General features: G+C 43.9%; 1 protein-coding gene across 1 annotated transcript; it reads left to right on the top strand.

The window, feature by feature from the left end:
* The first annotated feature begins 12,619 nt into the window (after positions 1 to 12,619).
* Positions 12,620 to 18,564, top strand: FGF3 (fibroblast growth factor 3). The gene is made up of 3 exons (XM_065636772.1): positions 12,620 to 12,878; positions 14,821 to 14,924; positions 18,232 to 18,564. Exons 1-3 carry the CDS (start codon positions 12,620 to 12,622, stop codon positions 18,562 to 18,564), a joined length of 696 nt encoding a protein of 231 aa, XP_065492844.1.
* Positions 18,565 to 19,095: the final 531 nt, after the last annotated feature.

The raw sequence follows: 19,095 nt of genomic DNA, 5'->3' as shown, positions 1-19,095 counted from the left end.
TTGGGACAAAATTATATTTTACACAAACAGGGATGGAGCCTCAAAGATTTTCTTGAAGGCTGAGCTCAGGTCAAGAGATACTGAGCATCTCAAAAAAAAAGGGTGGTCATGGAATGCCCTTGAAGTAGACCTGCAAAAAAATAAATCCTGTCCAGTTTCAAGTCAAAGAAGCCATTTTCCAAATCAAAGAAGCCATGAAGTACAAACACAAGAGGTTGTTCAACTCCTCCACTGTTACCAGGCCATTTTCATATCCTGAACTGAAGGAAATTCTGATGGAAATGGAAAACACAGACCAACAATTTCTTACAGTCCCGCAAAACTGGCTGATACTGAGATTCCGTTCTCATGCTTTGGCGTCTGGGATTTCCGAACATGACGTTGTACTTAGCTCAGTCTAAAAAAAAAACAACAAAAAAAACCCCCAAACCACCAAACCAAACCACCAATGCTCCACTGTCATGAATTAAAAGAATTAGTGAATAGTATTTTTACCTCAATTATTAGTATATTTGAACAGTATTAGAACATTAGCACAAGGAAGAAAAACTGAGATTGGGTAATAGCTTCCTTTTAACATTTGTAATAAGCTCTTAAACAGTTTCTTTCCTTTCAATTTCAGAAAGTATACACTGCTAAATAAAGGACTCTTTCCTTGTGAAGGAATTAGCAGACTTGAAAGAAAAATGTATACACTCTAAATCAAACAAATATGCAGGGGTATCTTGAAATTAATAAAACAATTACTATTGTGTGTATTGGGCAAGTGTGGCAGGAAAATAGATGCTTTCAACTTCTAGCTATAAAATGTAATTGAAATATTTGGTGCAGTATAGCACTGATTCATTAATACATATGTGACAACAAGTTTGAATGCATTTTCTTCTTTCCATCACTGGCGTGGCTTTGTTTTCTCCAAAAGTCTATATTTATTCTATCAAACACCTTAAATAGAAGAGCAGGATGTGTTAAATTTCCTTTCTCTGAGCACTAAATGTTTTGTCAGTGCATTTTAGACCAAGATAAAGGTGGTGAAGTATTTTGATGGAAAGTAGACTGGGTAAACAGGGCGCTGCTGTGGAAAGAGGGCAGGAGGCTGGCACGTGGGAACAGCCGGGAGCAGATCGGTGGTAAATACCTGAAATACCCCTATATTCCTGCTAATTGCCTTCACTGAAGATGGCAGGGAGTTTTGCCCTTAAAATAATAGACAAAACGTGATTCAGTGTAAGCAGGACCAGCCCAGTAGCTGCATTGGAACAGACCTAGCGAAGGACTGGATACCTCTGATATCGGAGAGTGAAATGCACAGGTCTTGATAAGTCATTACCAAGCATGATATCACTTTAGGATTGCTCCGTAATGCCTTTTCTAAACTTTATGCGATGAGGAACTGTAAAACGTAAACCAAAAACAAATCCGAGAAAATTACCAAGATTAAACAGGGAAGGAAACTCACCTATTGCTAAGTTTGTGTATTGGAAAGGATTCAGATAGCTCATTAAATACACCAATGATTATTTACAATAGGATTAATTTCATTCACATTGGAGAATACCTATTAGGTTTCTTTAGTTTATGCTTAAGCAGCTGTCTAATTAAAAGGAATTGATCTTCTGCAAAGCTTGTATCTGAACACAGCACTGCCCACTGTGCAATAACCCTTTGTATTTGAGACCTAATATGCCGTGCAATTATGATCTACAGAGGGTTGTTGTTTTTTGGTTTTGTTTTTGTTTTTAATCCTCCAATTCCTTGAGAAATTCTCTTATCACTCCTCCAGAATCCAGCAGTCCTGCCCAGTTCTACAGGTCAGTGAAAGGGTTAAAAATTCTCTATCTCTATCTTGATCTTTGCTGAACTGGTGTATGGGAATGAAATGGTTGCCAATTTGTTTGCAATGCATTCTGACTGTACGGGAGTTCTTTTTTGCCTGACAGGCAGGTGAGATCAAAGTGGTGCAGGACAAAAGGGGCTCAGCAGTGATTTGTCAGGGGACGAAAGGCAGTCCTGTCTGGGAAAGTGGCTGTAGCCCAGAACCAGCCTTCAGATCACTAACACACTAAAGAAATCATGGCATGAGAAAAAGTACAGCAGAAAAGGTTCAAAGGTCAGTTTTATTTGGTTTGGATTATTGGTGCCTCCTTTTAAACCAAAGAGCAAGAAGTGGGGGGGGAAAGAACAGGCTAATAACCTTTGTTATTGTCCAGGAAAAAAACTCTTTTGTACACATTGCTTGGGGATTGTCTGTAATTAAAATGCTGTTGTTAGATCCAGGACCTGATCCTGCAAAGTTCTACTCGTGTGAGTAATTCTGCATCGCATGAATAGTGCTGTGGGGCTGCTCACGTGAATAAAGATTACTTTCACAACAAAGGGTTTGCAAGTTCAGGCATTACATTTGGTTAAGGGATGCAGGTGTGTCTGTGTCTGTGTGGCTGCTCAGAGATGGGTGTCCTTCTTTCTAAGTAAAGATTAGATTTTAATGAGTGACATAAAAAAAATATAAATTTGAAAACTCAAAGCACAAAAGCAAATAAAAAAATCTCTATAACTGTTTGTATTCTGCTTCCATGAAATTCAGGTGATTTTGAAACCTGCTGTTCTCTTTCAATCCAGATGTTTGTCTGACAATTGTTTCAGATTTATTTCAGAGGAGCTCTGTGAACTGCCATCCACTGCGGATCACTCCCAGCAATTATTCTCTTCCAAATATTACTGAGCAAAGAATGTCTTGCTTTAGGTTATAAACAGGTGACCCTGTTCCTTAACTGGTGGAGGATGTGAGTGACAGAGGTTGCGTCCAGCTCATCTGGGAAATGGCATCTCGACCCCAGGAGGAGGTCCCTGCATGGCTGGCTGGAGGGGACAACACTTGCTGGGATGCACGTCCTGCCATCAAGAAGCAGAGAAGCAACGGGGGGAAAGGTGTGGGCTGACGAACCCTCCTCTCCTCAAAACAGCAAAATAATTAAGTCTGAGGTGGTAATACAGAATGAGAGTAGCTACAAGCCTTGCTGGGCATCGCTTTCATCCTCCTGAGTGGCAGAAGGCACACGGGGAGCAGAGGAGGGTTTCTATTGCTTTTGTCTGCTTCCCTTGGTTTTCCTCCTACTCAAGAATAAGTGTATTTTGGGTATTTAATGGCTAGGCTGGATTGGATGGGATTGGATTGGACAGTAGACTGAAAACATGTATATTTTCGCTTCTGTGATGGAAAACGGTTCGACTAGTGAATGAATAAGTCTCTCAACTTCTCCTGCGCCACGGTGAGATTACTTCCAGTGCAGAGTGGGGAAAGAGCTAAATGGTCAGAATAACTAACTAAATAAATAAAAGGAATTTTTGTGATTGGGTGCAAGATTTTGCAAGCACAGGGTAGGATCTATTATCCTTGGATCAGCTGTGCATAAAAGCAATGGTGGGCATGGTGGGGAAGTAAAAGGGGAACTGTGCTTCTTTTAGCAATATCCTGATTATCTGGAAAAGGGTCTTTGGAAACTACTCCAGGATTCCTCTACTGAGATCTGACACAGAGATCGGTTTTTAGGGAACAACATTTCACTTGGGTGGAGCTGGAGCACAGCTCCAGGTAACATCCTTCATATATGAATAAACAAGATACTTCTGAGACAAACAGACTTTTTCATATTAGAATTCACCCTTGTTCGTAATGATGAAGTAACGGAGTGGAGCAGAAGGGAATCATGTTCCTGGGGACAGGAAACTCAACTGCCTGTGGCAGCAGTTGGTGGCTCAGCCCCAACTTGACCTTGAGACCAGTGTGTTGCAGCTTCCTAGTCTATCAAACTGTTCTGGGGATCATTCTCTTCAACGTGTGTCTGACTTTCTTTGGAGTCCTGCAGCTCTGGGAACTGAAGAGAGTCTATTGAAAAACAACTACTGCTAGTCTGGAAGAACATGTCTGCTAAAGATCTGATGCTGGGAAAAGCAGGGGGTTGTGAGTAGCATTGCACTCTCTTGTGAACATGTCCAGTTGAGAAATTCTGCAAAGACTGTTGCTTCTTGGAGGATCTGCTCATGGTGGGTGATTTCCAAGTATTTTAGTAAGATTCTCTGCTTTCCTGAAAAAAGTTTTATACCCTTCTGTTGCAGAAATCCCTGGTGTGTTTTGGCTTTCTGTGGTTAAGAGTTAAAATCAGAGGACAAGTGTATTTCAGAGAAGAAAATAAACCTGAAAGTTTCCAGAGACCTGTGGGGTTCCATTAATCTTCTTTAGATTGCCCTACAGTTTTGGATGGCGAAATGATCCTAGTTAGATCTTCACTGTTGTCTTAAAGAGAAAAGGAGGAGCTGGACTGAAACAGGTGCATCCAAAACAGATGCTGATTTTCTTCACTTTGCAGATGGCTGCTGTGACCGAGTCTTGGAGACTTCTGAGCCAAAACCAACATCAGAAGTGGCTGAAGTGGTTCCTACAGACTCAATTTTCTGTGCATAGTTTGTGAGAGAAGATACAGGAACAGCTCTGGAAATTCTTACTTTTATTTTTTTATTATTAAGGCAAACAGCTGGATTAGCTATGAGAGAATCATGGCAGCAAAGAATACTCTTTGGAGAAAGCCGTTCTCAGACATCATGATATAAATAAGTATTTACTCAGCCATCTGTAACTCACCAAAGAACCAATCTGCAAGATACGTCCATGCTTTAAAAATAAGCCAAAGGAAAAATTCTGGTCTTTATGTATCTGCCTATAAAAAGGCCTCAGTAAAGTTATCTAAGATGCCACATCTGTGGGATGCAACTCAGCTGTGCTGGGGGTATTCAGACACGATGAAAAAAAAATAATCACCTGTGCTTACTAGTCAGACATCCCAACTAGAGGAGAGAGAAGGCTGGATTTCACTTCCCAGTCAGTAAAATCTCTGAAAGAAAATTATGAAGTAGAGTGAAATGTGGCAATAAGGGTCAGAGATGGATAAAGTAATATTGGCCACTAGCTCCTGGTTTCGCTATTCTGAGTTTATGAGCTTATGTTATTTACTTTTAAGGAAAGACAGACAGCTGCCAGAGTAGTTAGGAGAAATATATCTATTACAAATTCACCTGTGGCTTCCAGCACATGTGGAATTTGGCTGTGGATGTGGGTGATACCGAAATTCCCCACACCTGATGCTTACACAACCACTTCTATGCAAACCGTTAGCTCAGGCATCACCTGAAATCTGGTATCTAAGCGCTGGTATCTAAGACTGAGTTACAGCATTTCAGCAGTGCTGTGGTTGTGCAATGAAAAACCAGGACAGAAAATGGCCCTGACTCTTTTATTGATCACAATATATCCCTTTGCCACCAAAAAGCCCTCTTCGGTGGGAAAATATTCTATGGAGGCTATTAATCATTAATTTAAACCAGAGGCTGCAAGCAGTGAAGAAGAGGGTTCCATGGCTTTGTGACACCCACTGTGTCACACGCAGTCGTCAGTGCACTTCTGTGTTCTCATTAGTCGCAAATTCCATCTGCACCTTAATTCTAAGATTCTTCAGGAAGATCTTTTATGTAATTTGGTCAACGTGTTGCCAATTTGGGTCATCACTTCTAAGAATTTTTTCCGAAGACAGAAGCAATAGCAGAAGTAGAAGAAGTAGAAGAAAGTGCACAGTGATAACAAACTATTAAATTATTAAACCTCCCTCTTTATGTTACAGGTGAAAAATATACCTTCAGATCTAGCAGCTCTGACAGCCTTACCCACGTGTCAAATTGAGCTGAAACAGGAGAACCAAATTGTCTTGATCTACCCAATACTTTCTTAGATGCACTTAGGTATAGGGTGTCTAGAACATGGTATTAATCACTTGATTAAGAACCTAATTAATGAAATTAATATGAAAATGAATTTCTTAAAGGCTGTAGAAGAGTGCAGAGGGCCTGAGGCTGTGTCTGCTATGTGGGGTGAGCAGTGACAGGACAGGACCCTGGTGCCAGAGCCCCCTGCCTTGCAGAAGGGGTGAGAGCAGCCAGGAGGGCGGCAGCAGAATCTGCCAGGGCTGCAGGAGCATCCAGCAAAGAGGGTTTGATACCCAGAGAGCAAGCACCCCAAGGAGGGGATGCTGAAATGTTATGCAGAAGGGAACTCAGTGTGGTGACATCTCGAATGACACTTGTACTGCCAAGTCTAGCTACTGCTCAGGAAAAATACTACAAGGTCTACCTTGAAATGTCAATGGTAAAGTGACGGTAGAAAAAGTATAAATTTCCCAAAGGAAGGCAGCAGTGAAGAGATTAGTTCCTCCTTGTTCGCACTGCTGGTCAGAAGGGTTTAAGTAATAGGATTTCCGCTTCCACGAAATAGGAAAGAATCTTGAAGAAAGCTAATGCATGTGTTTTTTTCAGTTCCTCTAGGGAGTTCCAGATCTAGGGACAGAGATCTTCATCTCTTCCCTAAAGAGGGAGTCTGTGGGGAAGGTCCACACCTGAGCAGAGGCCACTTTTCTGCCAGTTTGCGTGAGCCCCAGAGCCTGGTCCCATGTTTTCCTTGACCACAGACCCTCTGGGTGACCGCAGAGGAGACCTGGAGGGGAGCAAAATAACACTGATTTCAGCCCCAGCCTCTCGGGACTCCTGAGGACCATTCCAGGTGACATCCGTGTCCTAAGTGCCTCCTACCTGCCCAACACGGATGGGACAGAGGTGTCGTGGCCACTGTCTGGAGCTCCGTAACCACCCATAGTGATGCTGGGTCTAGAGATAAACCGATATATTTGCAACCGTACCTAGAACACTCGGGAGATATTTATTCCTCTATTTTCTTTTCCATCCAAGCTCTGATAGGTAGATGCAGGGATCAGCAGCAGGAAAGATCCTTTTAATTTGTTCCTTTTTCACACTGCCCTTTTTCCTCTCGCCTTTACTGTGTGGCATGTCAGTGTGTGTTTGTGCACGTGTGTGTGTGAGGAATACAAATGGGATCATTCCTTTCTGCATCAGTGACAAATGCCAGGCACTTTAACCTCTTCCCTTGAGATAAAAGAAGAAATTCAATTGTAATTCATCCAAGGTACTAAGTTTAGTTTGTATTTCTGTTTGTTCTCTACATTACCTTTTAAAATTTGAAAGTTGTATAACCTTGCCTTGCCTCTACTTCTGTCGACTTGGCCCTCTTTCTTCTCCCTTGATCTAGGTGGAACTTCAAGATACCTTGCGTCATGACCACTTTAGGACAACATATAACCATGAATGGGATTTTCTGGGAAAATTCCCGCCATACGATGCAAACCTGGATCTGAAGTAGTCTTCCCTAAAACTGGAAAAGTTTAAATGCAAGTTACTAATCTTCAGGTAGGGATGGATAATTCTTTGCATGGGGTGTTTTCTTCCAGGGACATGTTCGTGCACGTGGCATTTCCCTAAGGCAGCTAATTCCAGTTTTTATCCCTGGTACTTGGGCAGCCCCATGCACAGACCTGGGCCTGACCCCTATACCTGTCATCTGATTTTGCAAAGTGTTGATCCAACCACAGCTTGGAGAAAGAGAGATCTTTTATCTTCAGGTAACCCAATTCCCAAAGATTTGCAGGGCTGAGTGAGATCGTAACAAGCCCTGATTGTGAAAGTAACTACGGGATAAATTCTAAAAGTAGTAAGAGATTTATCTGAATAGCAGGTCCCTCAAGCACCAAGCACAATTACATCGTGGGTATGGGCCAGATACTTCTCTCAGGTACACCTCACTTCTCTGTAAATCCAAAGAAATGCTTTGAAGCCGATTCCAAAAACACATGCTGAGCTACCAAAAAAAAAAAAAAGAGCAGCAAAGGTTTTCCAAGAGCTCTGGTTATTAAGTGATAGATGAGATATCAAAGGTGTGAAGCGGTTATGTAAATCTGGTCCCCAAGTTATCAATAAACTACATTTCTATTGTTTTTACACGCCTTTTCTCCTCTTCTAGACATCCTCCTATCCCTTGTGTTTAGTTATTTTCATGGCAGCAGTTTACAGTTCTGCATTGGTCTGAATATCCCTTTTGTAGCACAGTTTGAGGCTGCCACAAATCTTTCCAAGCCATGTGACAGTCATCTAAACTGCACCGTCGCACATTTTTCGGTAGTGTTACACTTCTTCTACTGTTTCCTTTGTTTCGTGTATTGAAAAGGAGTAAGCAACAGAGGGAAGAAAGAGACTTCACATTTTTGTTTAATGTTGCTGCGTTCATTGTTTGGAATATTTTCATTCAGCAAACCATCAAGAGATTGTCCTAGAATAAGGGAAAATAATTTTTTCTAGTAATAAAGTTGGGCCTGATCCAAATTCACTAGCGTTAAAGAAAAGGCTCTTAGTGATTTCCATGGACTCTGAATGAAGGATTAATCCCTCGGTCCTCAGCCGAAGAAACTCTTGCCAACTTTAGCAGAAATTTCCTGGAGTAAGGAATTTAGGATTTTGCATCTTCATGTCAATAAAATAATTATAAATACACATATACGTGATAAGCTAACAGATATCAATGATATCAGTAAACCACAAATGCTTTTAACCTAAATACATAAGTTTAAAAGTTCTAAATTAATTTATTGTCTGAAGTGCAATACACCAGTAGTTCACAGAGTAGGTATGGACTGAAGTGTATAATCCTGAATCTGAATATCTCACATTGTTTGTCCATAAACCATGAAATGTAACTGTAAACATGAAAAACATTTCATATGAGTGGATAAAAAGGAAAATTATTCTATGCCTGTTATGTGATTAAAACTTCCTTTAAATATTTTTTTTCTATCTATTTTCATTTGAAATTATCTAAGTCTTATGTTCTCCACCTGAGAAAGCAACTTGAATCTCAGAAGCTATGAATTTACTCCCTGGAGCTTTCCTCCTCCACTGTCCCTTCATCCTGCTTGCTGGGAGTTCATAGTGTACAATGTAATAAGCAATATTGCCTACACGTATAGAACAGGGTAACGTGATGCTGTGTGGTCTGGAAAGTCATTTAAACAAGATTATATTGTTCGCAGGGTGCAGAATAGCCCCTCTAGGAAACCGCAAAGAAAACAAAATATAGCTGAATAAAGTCAATTGAATTTTACAACCTTTTCCAAATATCAGCAGGTGTGAGGGAAGCAAAGTTGTGTTCCGAAGATGACATTAGCACATTGCAAACAAACACCGAATAATCACCGAGGCTGTGTTTTCTTTGAGACCTTCCCACGGTCCACGTTTGAGCTAGGATGCATTTTTAATTGGTGAAGGAGGGCGATTTTTTTTTTTCCTTTCCTCTACTGGGGGCTCCACCCACCTCCTCGGTATTTATTGCTCTACAAATTGTAACTTCCTTCTCGTCCGAGTAACGGGCCGGTTGTAAATCAGTGCCGGCTGCAGCAGCGGAGCCGTCGGACCGCGGGCTAAAATCAGACCCTGATTCACAGCAGCATTAAAGCTGAATCTGCCAAAACGGGTTTATTACAGGTTAAAGTTCCTATTTTTAAGTGTGTGTGGGGAGCGCTCAAAATTTTCCTTTCCCCCCCTCCCCGCCACTGTTTACATTCATATAATACATAAATAGAAATATGCATTGCTTTCTCATTAAGATCTTAGACGTACATATCCGAATATCCCCTTCTCCGAGGGTAATCAGTTAAGAAAACGAGTGATTTGTGTGCTTACTGTAAGGATAAAAACAACCCGCTCAAATACTTTTACCCACTGACTTGCCAGGAGAAATGCTGTCTATGATTTAACTGTAAGAAGGCTTAGAAATATTCTGTTAGCAAGATCGAGCACAAAGAATAACAGATACCTGACATGTTCCATTTAAAATCGCACATTTCCAGCGAATTAATAGATCATTATCGGTTATAATTCTAATTTAGTTCCATACGGTCTAGAGCCTATTCCCCCCCTCCACATTAAGCAACAGACTCAAACTGCTCTCTGATAATTACTTTGGGGTTACAAGGACCTTTGGGGCATAATTAAAAATATTTCCAGAAAGAATCGGTAGACCACATCTGACGTCCCACCCCCTGTTAGAATTAGACCACATCAAAGGGACCCTTTTTGTTTTCAAAAAATGGTCACCAGACAACTTAAAATATACAAGAGTAGGCTTATGTTTTATTGTATAGATGTCTGACTGGAGCAAAACGACTTCAGGTTCCTTGCTATTCAGTGTTGTAGCGAGTGAAATAAGGTAGCTACAGCCCTTTGATATTTCCGTGGAGGTCGGATTCATTTCATTTGAAAGGGAACCATTAATGATAGACCTATAAGTGTTCCCCTCCCTAATAAGTAGAATACACATCGCTTGGGAAGCCTGTCTGTGTTAGATGCCCAGGGCGGAAAGATTTGTAGATGATGGTGCTAATTATGAAAATGTGATCAAGATGGAAGCAATTTGAGGAAAAGTCATTAACGTGTTACTCTTCCACCCACTAGTCTTTTTGGTTTATTATTGCGGTGGAGGGCGGGGAGAGGGGGGTGGGAGGCGGATCTTGCGGGATTGTCTTTTTTTTTCAGAGCGCTAATGAAAAATGCCCTGCAAATCCAAAAATGTAACATGTCAGCTGCGCATCTACAGGGCCATGCACTAGGCTCGGGACGACCTGATATTTACTCGGGAGAGATCGCTCTAATTACTGAAAGTAAATATATTTCATCTCGCCTTCACCCCATGCCGGTGAAAGGATCTTTGGGAAGATCCTTGGCATGTTCAGAGATATTTCTCTGCTGCTCTATCTTGTAGCTCCTCAGAGGTTACGAGTCCGTGGGACACGATTTGCGGGGCATCCTCTCCAGGAAGGTTTTTCAGAGGGATCCTTGTTTTGTTTGGGACTGAAGGATTTGGCCCGCAAGCAACGATCCCGCCCCACACACACTCCAAGATTAGAGTTCTGCATGTTTATGTTTTCATATTTTTACATGGATGCAGTACTTTTTTTTTTTTTAATTTCCAATCATTTTCTTTTTACTAAATATACTGGAACTACATGACTGCCTGGAAGTGGCGTTGCAAAAGAACAGCAATAAAAAATTAATTGTACAAACATTTATCATCCCCAGATCAAACTCTTCTTGTGAGGCTGAGGCTTAACTTGCGGAGAAGAAAAGGGGGAGGAAGGGGTGGTAATGGCGGAGAGGGGTGCTTGTGGGTTTTTTATGTGTTTCCTTTTATTCCAGACGGCTATATAATGAAAAGCCTTTTAGCCTTGGAGAACTACTAAATATTAAGCACAGCTTAAAATAGAGCGTAGTTTTCCAGATCGTTTCGTCGTCCTTCCATTTCTTTTAGGAAAAGGTCGTATCCCTCCCCTTATTTTCCCACTAGTAAAAGCATTTTTTTCTCTACATAGGAATGTCTTTAAAATATTTTGTAGACCTCTTCTTTTCCACCGATTCTGGAAAAAAAATATATTGATCAAGGTCAAATGCTTCAATTCTGACGTGACTCACTTCAAAGGTGTATTTGTGTGCCCTTCAAGCACATTAATACTAATTATCTCTCAAACACTTCCCCAAAACTCCTACTGCCTGTTTCAGATGCAAATCTAATTAACGAGCTGCCTTTGAGTCGCACACAGGGACAGGGTAATTCACGGAGTTGTTGAACGTTTTGCCTTCTTTTGTATTTATTTATAGGCAGCTCCATCATATTTTGAAAGCGTAGGCAGTTGTGTGAAGCTACGTGGTAGCGAGTGCAGATCTGCTGTAGCTAATGAGACTTACCAGGCACCAGAGTTAGGAGGAAGGATTAGCTCCAACTCCTTGCAAATGCGTTCAGGGACGTATATCATAACACTTGCTGGGCCCTACTGTGTCTAAGTTAATTTAGAAATTACTAAATCTTGAAATACCGCCACCCCTTGCTTGTCCCCTTCCAGCCTCCGCAGAAGCCAGGACCCGCACCCCCTTTCTTACGCTTTTAACACGCGCGCTTTCAAAAGCCACCTCCCGAAAATGTTTCGAGCATCCGTCTGCGTGTCGCCCTCCCTCCCCCGGCTGCCGCAGGGGGTGGCGGTGCCCGGCGGAGGCTCCGCGGCTGTTCCGCGGCTGTTCCGCGTCTCTCCGCGGGGCCGGCGGGCGGCAGCGGGGCGGGCGGCGGCCGCAGCCCCCCCCCGTGCGGGGGTGTGCGGTGTGTCGGAGAGAGATGCTGTGTAATTTTATCCACGCTGCGCCCTGGGAGTTCACACGAGACTGATACCTTTTGCCTCCTCTGCTTTGTATCAATTGGTCGCAGATCAGGCTATTGTTGCAGGAAGCTGCTTTTATGTCTATGCTCCGTCGATCAACTATTTTCCCCACAGTTTCTTGCCGAAATTCAGTGGGTGTCTCTCTCCCTCCCTCTCTCTCTCTCTCCTGCATGCCGTCTGTCTATCTGGAAACCCAAGGAGAAGGCTGATCACGGCAGCTCCATCTAATACAAACAGCTGGGACTCTTCGGTGGCCTTTGCTGATGTCTATTGATTTAAGTAAATCTGAGACAGATAAAAGGGCCAGATCGAGGCTGATAAAAACTTGCCAATGCTTCACGGCTCGAACCAGTGTGTGCTCTGCAACTTGGGAGTGCTGCTAGCAAGACGGCTTTAATGGGACCCCTGGTGTCATTCGCTCCAAGCCTCCATCTCCCCAGCAGATTAAGCGCTGCGGCCATCATGCCACAATGGTTATAATTTGGATCTTGTTCCTGAGTTTGTTGCAGGAGCCGTGGTCCCCGGGCCGGGCCGCGGGGGTACCCGAGGCCGCCGGAGCCTCCCCGAGTCACCCGAGGCCGCGCCGGGATGCGGGGGGACGCGGTGGCGTCTACGAGCACCTCGGGGGAGCGCCCAGGCGCAGGAAGCTCTACTGTGCCACCAAGTACCATCTCCAGATCCACCCCAACGGCAAGATCAACGGCACCCTGGAGAAAAACAGCGTCTTTAGTGAGTACTGGGCACATCTTGCCCCATCCCGTTTCCCCCCGGGCAGGGGTGTGTGGGGAGGGGGGTCTCTGGCTCGGACCAATTGCGTTCTGCTCCAGCATCAAGGAGCGGCCGACGGCGGGTGTTGGGACGGTGCCGGACGGGGCGGCGGCGAAGCCGCTCCCGCCTCTCCTGCTGCCCAGCGCTGCCCCGGTGCCATCGCACGGCGGGGGTCGGGGGCACCCCCAGCTGCCGGGGCTCTCGCCCTCTCCCCTCGTCGGGCTCGGTGAGACCTCGCCTCGGCGTTTCGGGAGCCGCCCCGCTGGCTCCGCCGGACCCCACACCGCCCTTTCCGCGCCCTGCCACCCTCCTGCTCCGTCCCCGGGGGCTGGTGGGCTCCACGGGGCAGCCTCCTCTGTCCCCGGCGGCGGCGGAGCGGGACCCCCAAACCCCTTCTCCTTCCCAAGCTTCCCGCGACGAGAACCGGGAACCTGCCCTGCGCACCCCGCCCGACCTGTCACTTGCCCTCGCTCCACCGGGTGCTCCCCGAACCGCTGGGCAACCGCTGCCCTCGCATCTCCCGGGGCCGTGTCCCGGTGCCCTCCTCGACGGGCTGCAGGCTGCCCTGGCTTCCCTCGTCCCTCCCCAGCTTGTCTCCCGCGGGGGGCTCGAGCTTCCACGGGCTAAATCACATCTGTCCCCTTTGACATGTGCTCGGGATCGGCGGTAATTAAGATGAAACAGGATATGTGGGGAATGAGGGGGTTTGTGCGAGGGCGGCAGAAGGGAGGAGAGCGGAGCTCAGCGCCGCCGCTGCCCCGGGGGCCCCCGCACCCAGCCCGGCCCCGGCCGTGGGCACAGCCCGGCCCCGCCACCCCAGGAAGCGTAAATCCCGGCTGGTGATGGCACACAGAGATAGGGAGACCTCAGGGATCTGTCTGAAGTCCATAAAGGAAAACCACTATTTCCTAGAGGAAAACCCCCTCGCTATCAAAGCCTGGAGGAGGTATCCTTCGGCAGCGAACCGGTGCCTGATTCAAAACAGCTGTACTGAAACCACCCCAACTCTTCCAGACACAGGCAAGCAACCCAGCTCTGCAAAGGAGACAGGCCCCTGGCTCTGCTTCGTCATTGCCAAAACGCAGCAATGGGTTTGGGTGCCAGGGTCAGCTCTCTCCTCCAAACACCCCTAGAAATTCCCAAACCATCAGGCCACAACTGGAGAACTGAGAGCAGAGTTTGAGCGAGCCAGCTGGAGAGCCCTGCACATAGAACACAGTGTCTCCTGGAGCATTTGTGCCTCCATCGGCCTCATGGCACCTTTGGCTGGACATCAACCTTTTGGCAGGTATTGTGCCAGCCTCGCCTGTGACGCTCTTCTTGTGTTTGAGACCTTATCTTTGATGGCCTGAAAATCTCCTCCCTTTTAATTTGGCTCAGGCAGTCATATTGTCCTTGTCTGGAGGGCTACATTGACCTCCTAAATGACAAGTTCCTTTCATGATTGCATACATGGCTCTAAATTGCAGCCGACTCACTTTGTTTTACCCTCTGGAGACCTCAACAAGGGCTTTGTCCTGAAATGGACAGCTTTGTGACTGGCTTCAATAAGTCAAGAGCTCTTGTGTTCCTAAGCATTAAAGAGGATTTAAACTTTTTTATATACATATAGGATTAAGTGAACCTCTAGTTCAGTGTCAGATCTTTTTCATTTTTGAAAGAGTTCAATCTCAATCAGACATCTAGGGACTTATTGTCAAGTCTGTCTCAAAAATTTCCCACATCAGCATTGTTTTATATTGTTGCAAATAATAGTAGTTTCATTCACATGATTGTACTATTATTTTGGTGTGAACTAGCAACAGCTGTGAAATCATACTCTGCAGGTAAGCCATCATTAAAACCTCAAAAAATACATACGGCAGGGAGCAACAACATATCTCATAATTTTTTCTGTTTCTAGGTATTCTTGAAATAACTGCTGTTGATGTTGGAATCGTTGCCATCAAGGGCTTGTTCTCTGGCAGATACCTGGCCATGAACAAAAGGGGCAGACTTTATGCATCAGTAAGTTTGATTTAAGACTGGCATATGCCTGTCATTTGCTATGGGGAGAAGAGGTCCAATGGGGAGCACTGATTTCTTATAAATAAACTTTTATGGATAAAAGAGTAATCTTATAACAGATTTACATCTGGAAGTGTTACAGGCAACCCATCAGTATATTTTTTTAAAGCAGAAAGAAGCTGTGTTCTTAGTTTCTTATTACCTGTACAGCCAAAGGCAGAAGAATGTATTTGACAAAGGTATTTCACACGGCCAAAGTTCTGGGAGATTTGGTGCATTAATAAACACCTCAGGAGCCAGCCTTTGCAGTGCTCAACATCCATCTCTCTTCAGAATTATCCATATTTATATTTGATGTGGATCTTGGGCACTGGCAGAGGATATACATGTCAGATAAAGAATATCCAGAAGCAATTGAGCATCTCTGTTACAGGAAAGCAGCCTACTGATGGCAGTTTCTTTGCATAGAGCATTTGGCTGGCCAGTGAAAGAATTTACAGGTACTAAAAGGCAGGGCTATAGCAAGGAAAGGAAGCATGGGAAGGTCCAAGAAGAAAAAGGTGAAAATAAACACCTTATTCTAGTCCTTTGGCCTCATTTTTTGTCCTGATCTTTGAGGTAAAATCTGAGATCTACTGATATGAGTGGGAGTCTTGCCTTTTCAGCCCAGCCAATGTTTCCTTTCAGTGAATAAAATACTTTAGCTTAGACTTCTTCACATTCAGGGACATGCTACGGTGTATTTGTCAGTGTGTGCACTGTACACGTTATCTACCTACTCGAATTTCTTCCATCATCTTTGATTACATCCCTGGCAATCTTGTGATCTCTTACTGTGTAACAGCCATAGTGTGCAGTTTCTCCGGGATTCCTGTGGTACAGAAACAGATTTGAAGAGGGTAAAATATGGTTATGTGAAATTTCCTTCCTCCAACAAGTCATTACATGTAATTCTGTTGATTTGAACAGCGTGGTACATCCTCAAGCAATGTGAGTTTTCTTCCATGTGAATGCAAGTGAGGTAACGCAATCAACTCAGTTGCCTCCCCGGTTTAATGTGTTTTACTCCACCTTTTCACGAATGTTCTGATAGTGTTTACGACCCAGCTTCTGTAATGTGCCTCACGTGATGCACACTGATTACAAGGTCTGTGTGGAAAGGTGGTGGCTCTTTGCTGGTGCAGAGAAGCAGACTGCAAACAATTTTGGGAAAGGAAAATGCAGCTGAAGCGGAAAGAGGACATACTAGCTCTGCTGTGCCAGAGCAGAGACTGGTCACTTCTATGCTCCCAGTTAATACTCTGATTAAAATGGGCATATTTTTCAAGGGAGCTTGTCCATCAGCTCAGAGCCAGTGTGTGCCCCCCAAAAATTAATGGGAAGGATGAATTTTCAAGTTCTTTCTCATCTTTATCTCTTTCTTGCTCAAAATAGGTAGGTTTTTAATCCAGATTAATTAAGGTGAATTAAAATAGGACTAAACAGATTCTGAGCACAAAGCTCCTCTCATTGAGTGGAGAAGTCCTGGAGCAGGACAGCCCAGAGAGTCCTTTTCTCCTGGTCTTCCCTTTCCAGCATGAGGAGCATCAGGCCGTCCTGAAGTTTGCTCAGCAGTCACATGCCAAGGATTAGCCGCCATGAAGGGTTTCTGTACAACTAGAAAACACAATTTTTGCTGTTCCAGCTCAAGGTGGAGAGAGATTGCTTCGGACTTGTGTTTCAGAGCTGGGGGAACAATCTAGGAAGAGCTATTCCAATTCAGCTCCAGCTTTTTTTCACGGAAGAAGCGAAGGGAGAAACTCAGGAGGGCTCAGCCCAGGAGAAACTTCCTGGCTTTGCTTGCCTAGAAAAATCTGACCAAAGACTTTACTGCTGTCACTGTGCCAGGAACCTGTGCAAGGCCCCTGTTTCAAATAAGACAGACTTCTTTGGGGACGATGATACAGTGAACATTTAATGAAATGGTATTGAAATAACTCCGTTATCCCTTGGATCACCCATTTTCCCATGTCAATCAGATGAGTTTGACGAGTTTGCAGAATTCCTTTGTGTCCTTAGCAGATTGTGATAGTCCTCTAGGTTTATCCTGTGCGATAAACCCTCTAGAGCCAGCACTGAGGCAAACAGCAGGACCAACCTACCTACATATGGTAGTTGCGTGGGCTCCAGCATCACAGCATATGAGAACCTTGTCCTTGCAAGGAAGGGCACTTCCGTTTTACAGCTGTGAAGTTGAGACATGTGGAGCCTTTTAAAATCTTGTTAAATGCCTATCAGCATTTCTGGTGAGTGAACAGCATTAAAGACGTGTTGTTAACGGAGCTTTTCTGGTCCCAGCCTGGCTACCTGTGCCTTTTCCACGTCCTCCACAGAGGCGATGCCAAATAAAAAACCTCTGTAAACACCACGGTAGCAGTTCCCTTCTGCCTCTGTGCTTTACACATGTTAGATACTGAAGTCTTATCACACAGGTACAGCAAAGATAATTGTTTAGTTAAGAAAATACATACAATGTGGGAGGTCCTTTATTTGCAGTGTTTCTACTGCTCCTAGGGAGCAGGGAGTTCTTCGGGCCAGATTTTTGCACAGTTTTATCTCAAGAATCAGCTGAAAAGGGGAGAACTTTGACAAATCATGTAAAATGTGGGTGCTAAGGATGGCTGCATGTTCTCCCTTACAGTTGGTGATAAAGGAGCAGCCCAGTATTCTGGAGGAACACACTGATGGGCAGGGTGTACTGTGATTTTGTGATGCTGAAGCAAACAAAGGACCTTCATAAAGATGTTGTTTACTGCTCAAATACCCATAAAAAACCTGGATGCAATAGACTGCAGGTGTATCTAACTACTAATGTAACAATTAAAGAGACACATTTTATATTACACTGTAGGATTTTACCATGTTAATCAATGTCAAAGGTTGATAGGCAGCAATTAAATCACACATCCAGTTCACAGTCATATTTAGATCTGCAAGCACAAAAAAAATTTGAATTTACAGCTGAATGCTCAGCAGAGCTATTAATTCCTATTCACATGCCCTTTTTTTGTTTTCAAATTGTGTTTTGGCCTCTTTCTGTCTCTGATCCACGATCACCTTGTTGCACAGCAGTTCAGGCTCCGGGCTTCTCTTCTGCTCGCCTTTTGTAGCACCAGTCTGAGTTTTTCTTACTACACGTGCTCCTGTCCTTATCCTAAATCTTGCTTAAGACTTAATCCTAAAACTGAGCAGAATATTGCTTAATGTTACCGAGGTAGAAAAGAACCGTTGCCCTATTGGCTTCAATTTTGTCGTGTTTGCTTTACAGGAAAATTATAACGCAGAGTGTGAGTTTGTGGAGAGGATCCACGAATTGGGTTATAACACCTACGCGTCCCGTCTGTACCGGACTGTACCTAACAGAGCCGGCACCAAGCGCAAAGCCAGCGCAGAGAGACTCTGGTATGTCTCAATCAACGGGAAAGGACGACCCAGAAGGGGTTTTAAAACTCGCAGGACACAGATATCTTCTCTCTTTCTGCCCAGAGTATTGGATAACAAAGACCATGAAATGGTCCGACTGTTCCACACAAATGTGAAATATCGAGAGAGTCTCTTGAAGTCCCCGAGCAAGAACCAGCGAAGGAGGAGAGGACGCTGATGGGGGTTGAGGGACCTTGTAAAGGGGCTGGAAGTGGCTGAAAGTCTACAAAATGCTACTAAAAAAACTAACAGATTGTACGACAGGCATTAACACGGACATTTTTTATACACTGTATGATATAACTGAAAGTCACATCACTTACTTTTAGCTATTGTAGAATTACTATTCGTGGTAAAAGAGATGTGATATAAACTAAGGCACATTCAAATGTAAATTAGTTGGGTGTAATAATTTTGTCAAAGACTTCCACATTTTCTTTTCTAAAAAAAAAAATAATTTTCGTTACTAGTATTTTCATTCTAACTTACCGTATGGTATTATCTCAGTGATCTTGTCCTCCTAGATCATATGAATATTTTACACTTACCAATTTTGTGTCCACAGAGAAAGCATAGCACTTTCATGGCTCTTCTGGCAGTTCTTCATAAAATATTACATTCCTATTTTTATGGCATACAGGAGTTAGAAAACTGGCTTATTTTTTAACTTACATATATTTATTTTTATTTGATGATCAGTCAACATCAA

This window comes from Caloenas nicobarica, chromosome 5 (assembly GCF_036013445.1).
Source record: "Caloenas nicobarica isolate bCalNic1 chromosome 5, bCalNic1.hap1, whole genome shotgun sequence".
Lineage (NCBI taxonomy): Eukaryota > Metazoa > Chordata > Aves > Columbiformes > Columbidae > Caloenas > Caloenas nicobarica.
The sequence above is the reverse complement of the archived record's forward strand: the minus strand, read 5'-3'. Positions and strand labels throughout refer to the sequence as shown.

Excerpts from the sequence above, each read along its gene's own strand:
- FGF3 (XM_065636772.1), top strand. The coding sequence starts at position 12,620 with ATGGTTATAATTTGGATCTTGTTCCTGAGTTTGTTGCAGGAGCCGTGG. Across the intron at positions 12,879-14,820 it reads GGAGAAAAACAGCGTCTTTA|GTATTCTTGAAATAACTGCT; the intron begins GTGAGTACTGGG and ends TTCTGTTTCTAG. Across the intron at positions 14,925-18,231 it reads GGGGCAGACTTTATGCATCA|GAAAATTATAACGCAGAGTG; the intron begins GTAAGTTTGATT and ends TTTGCTTTACAG.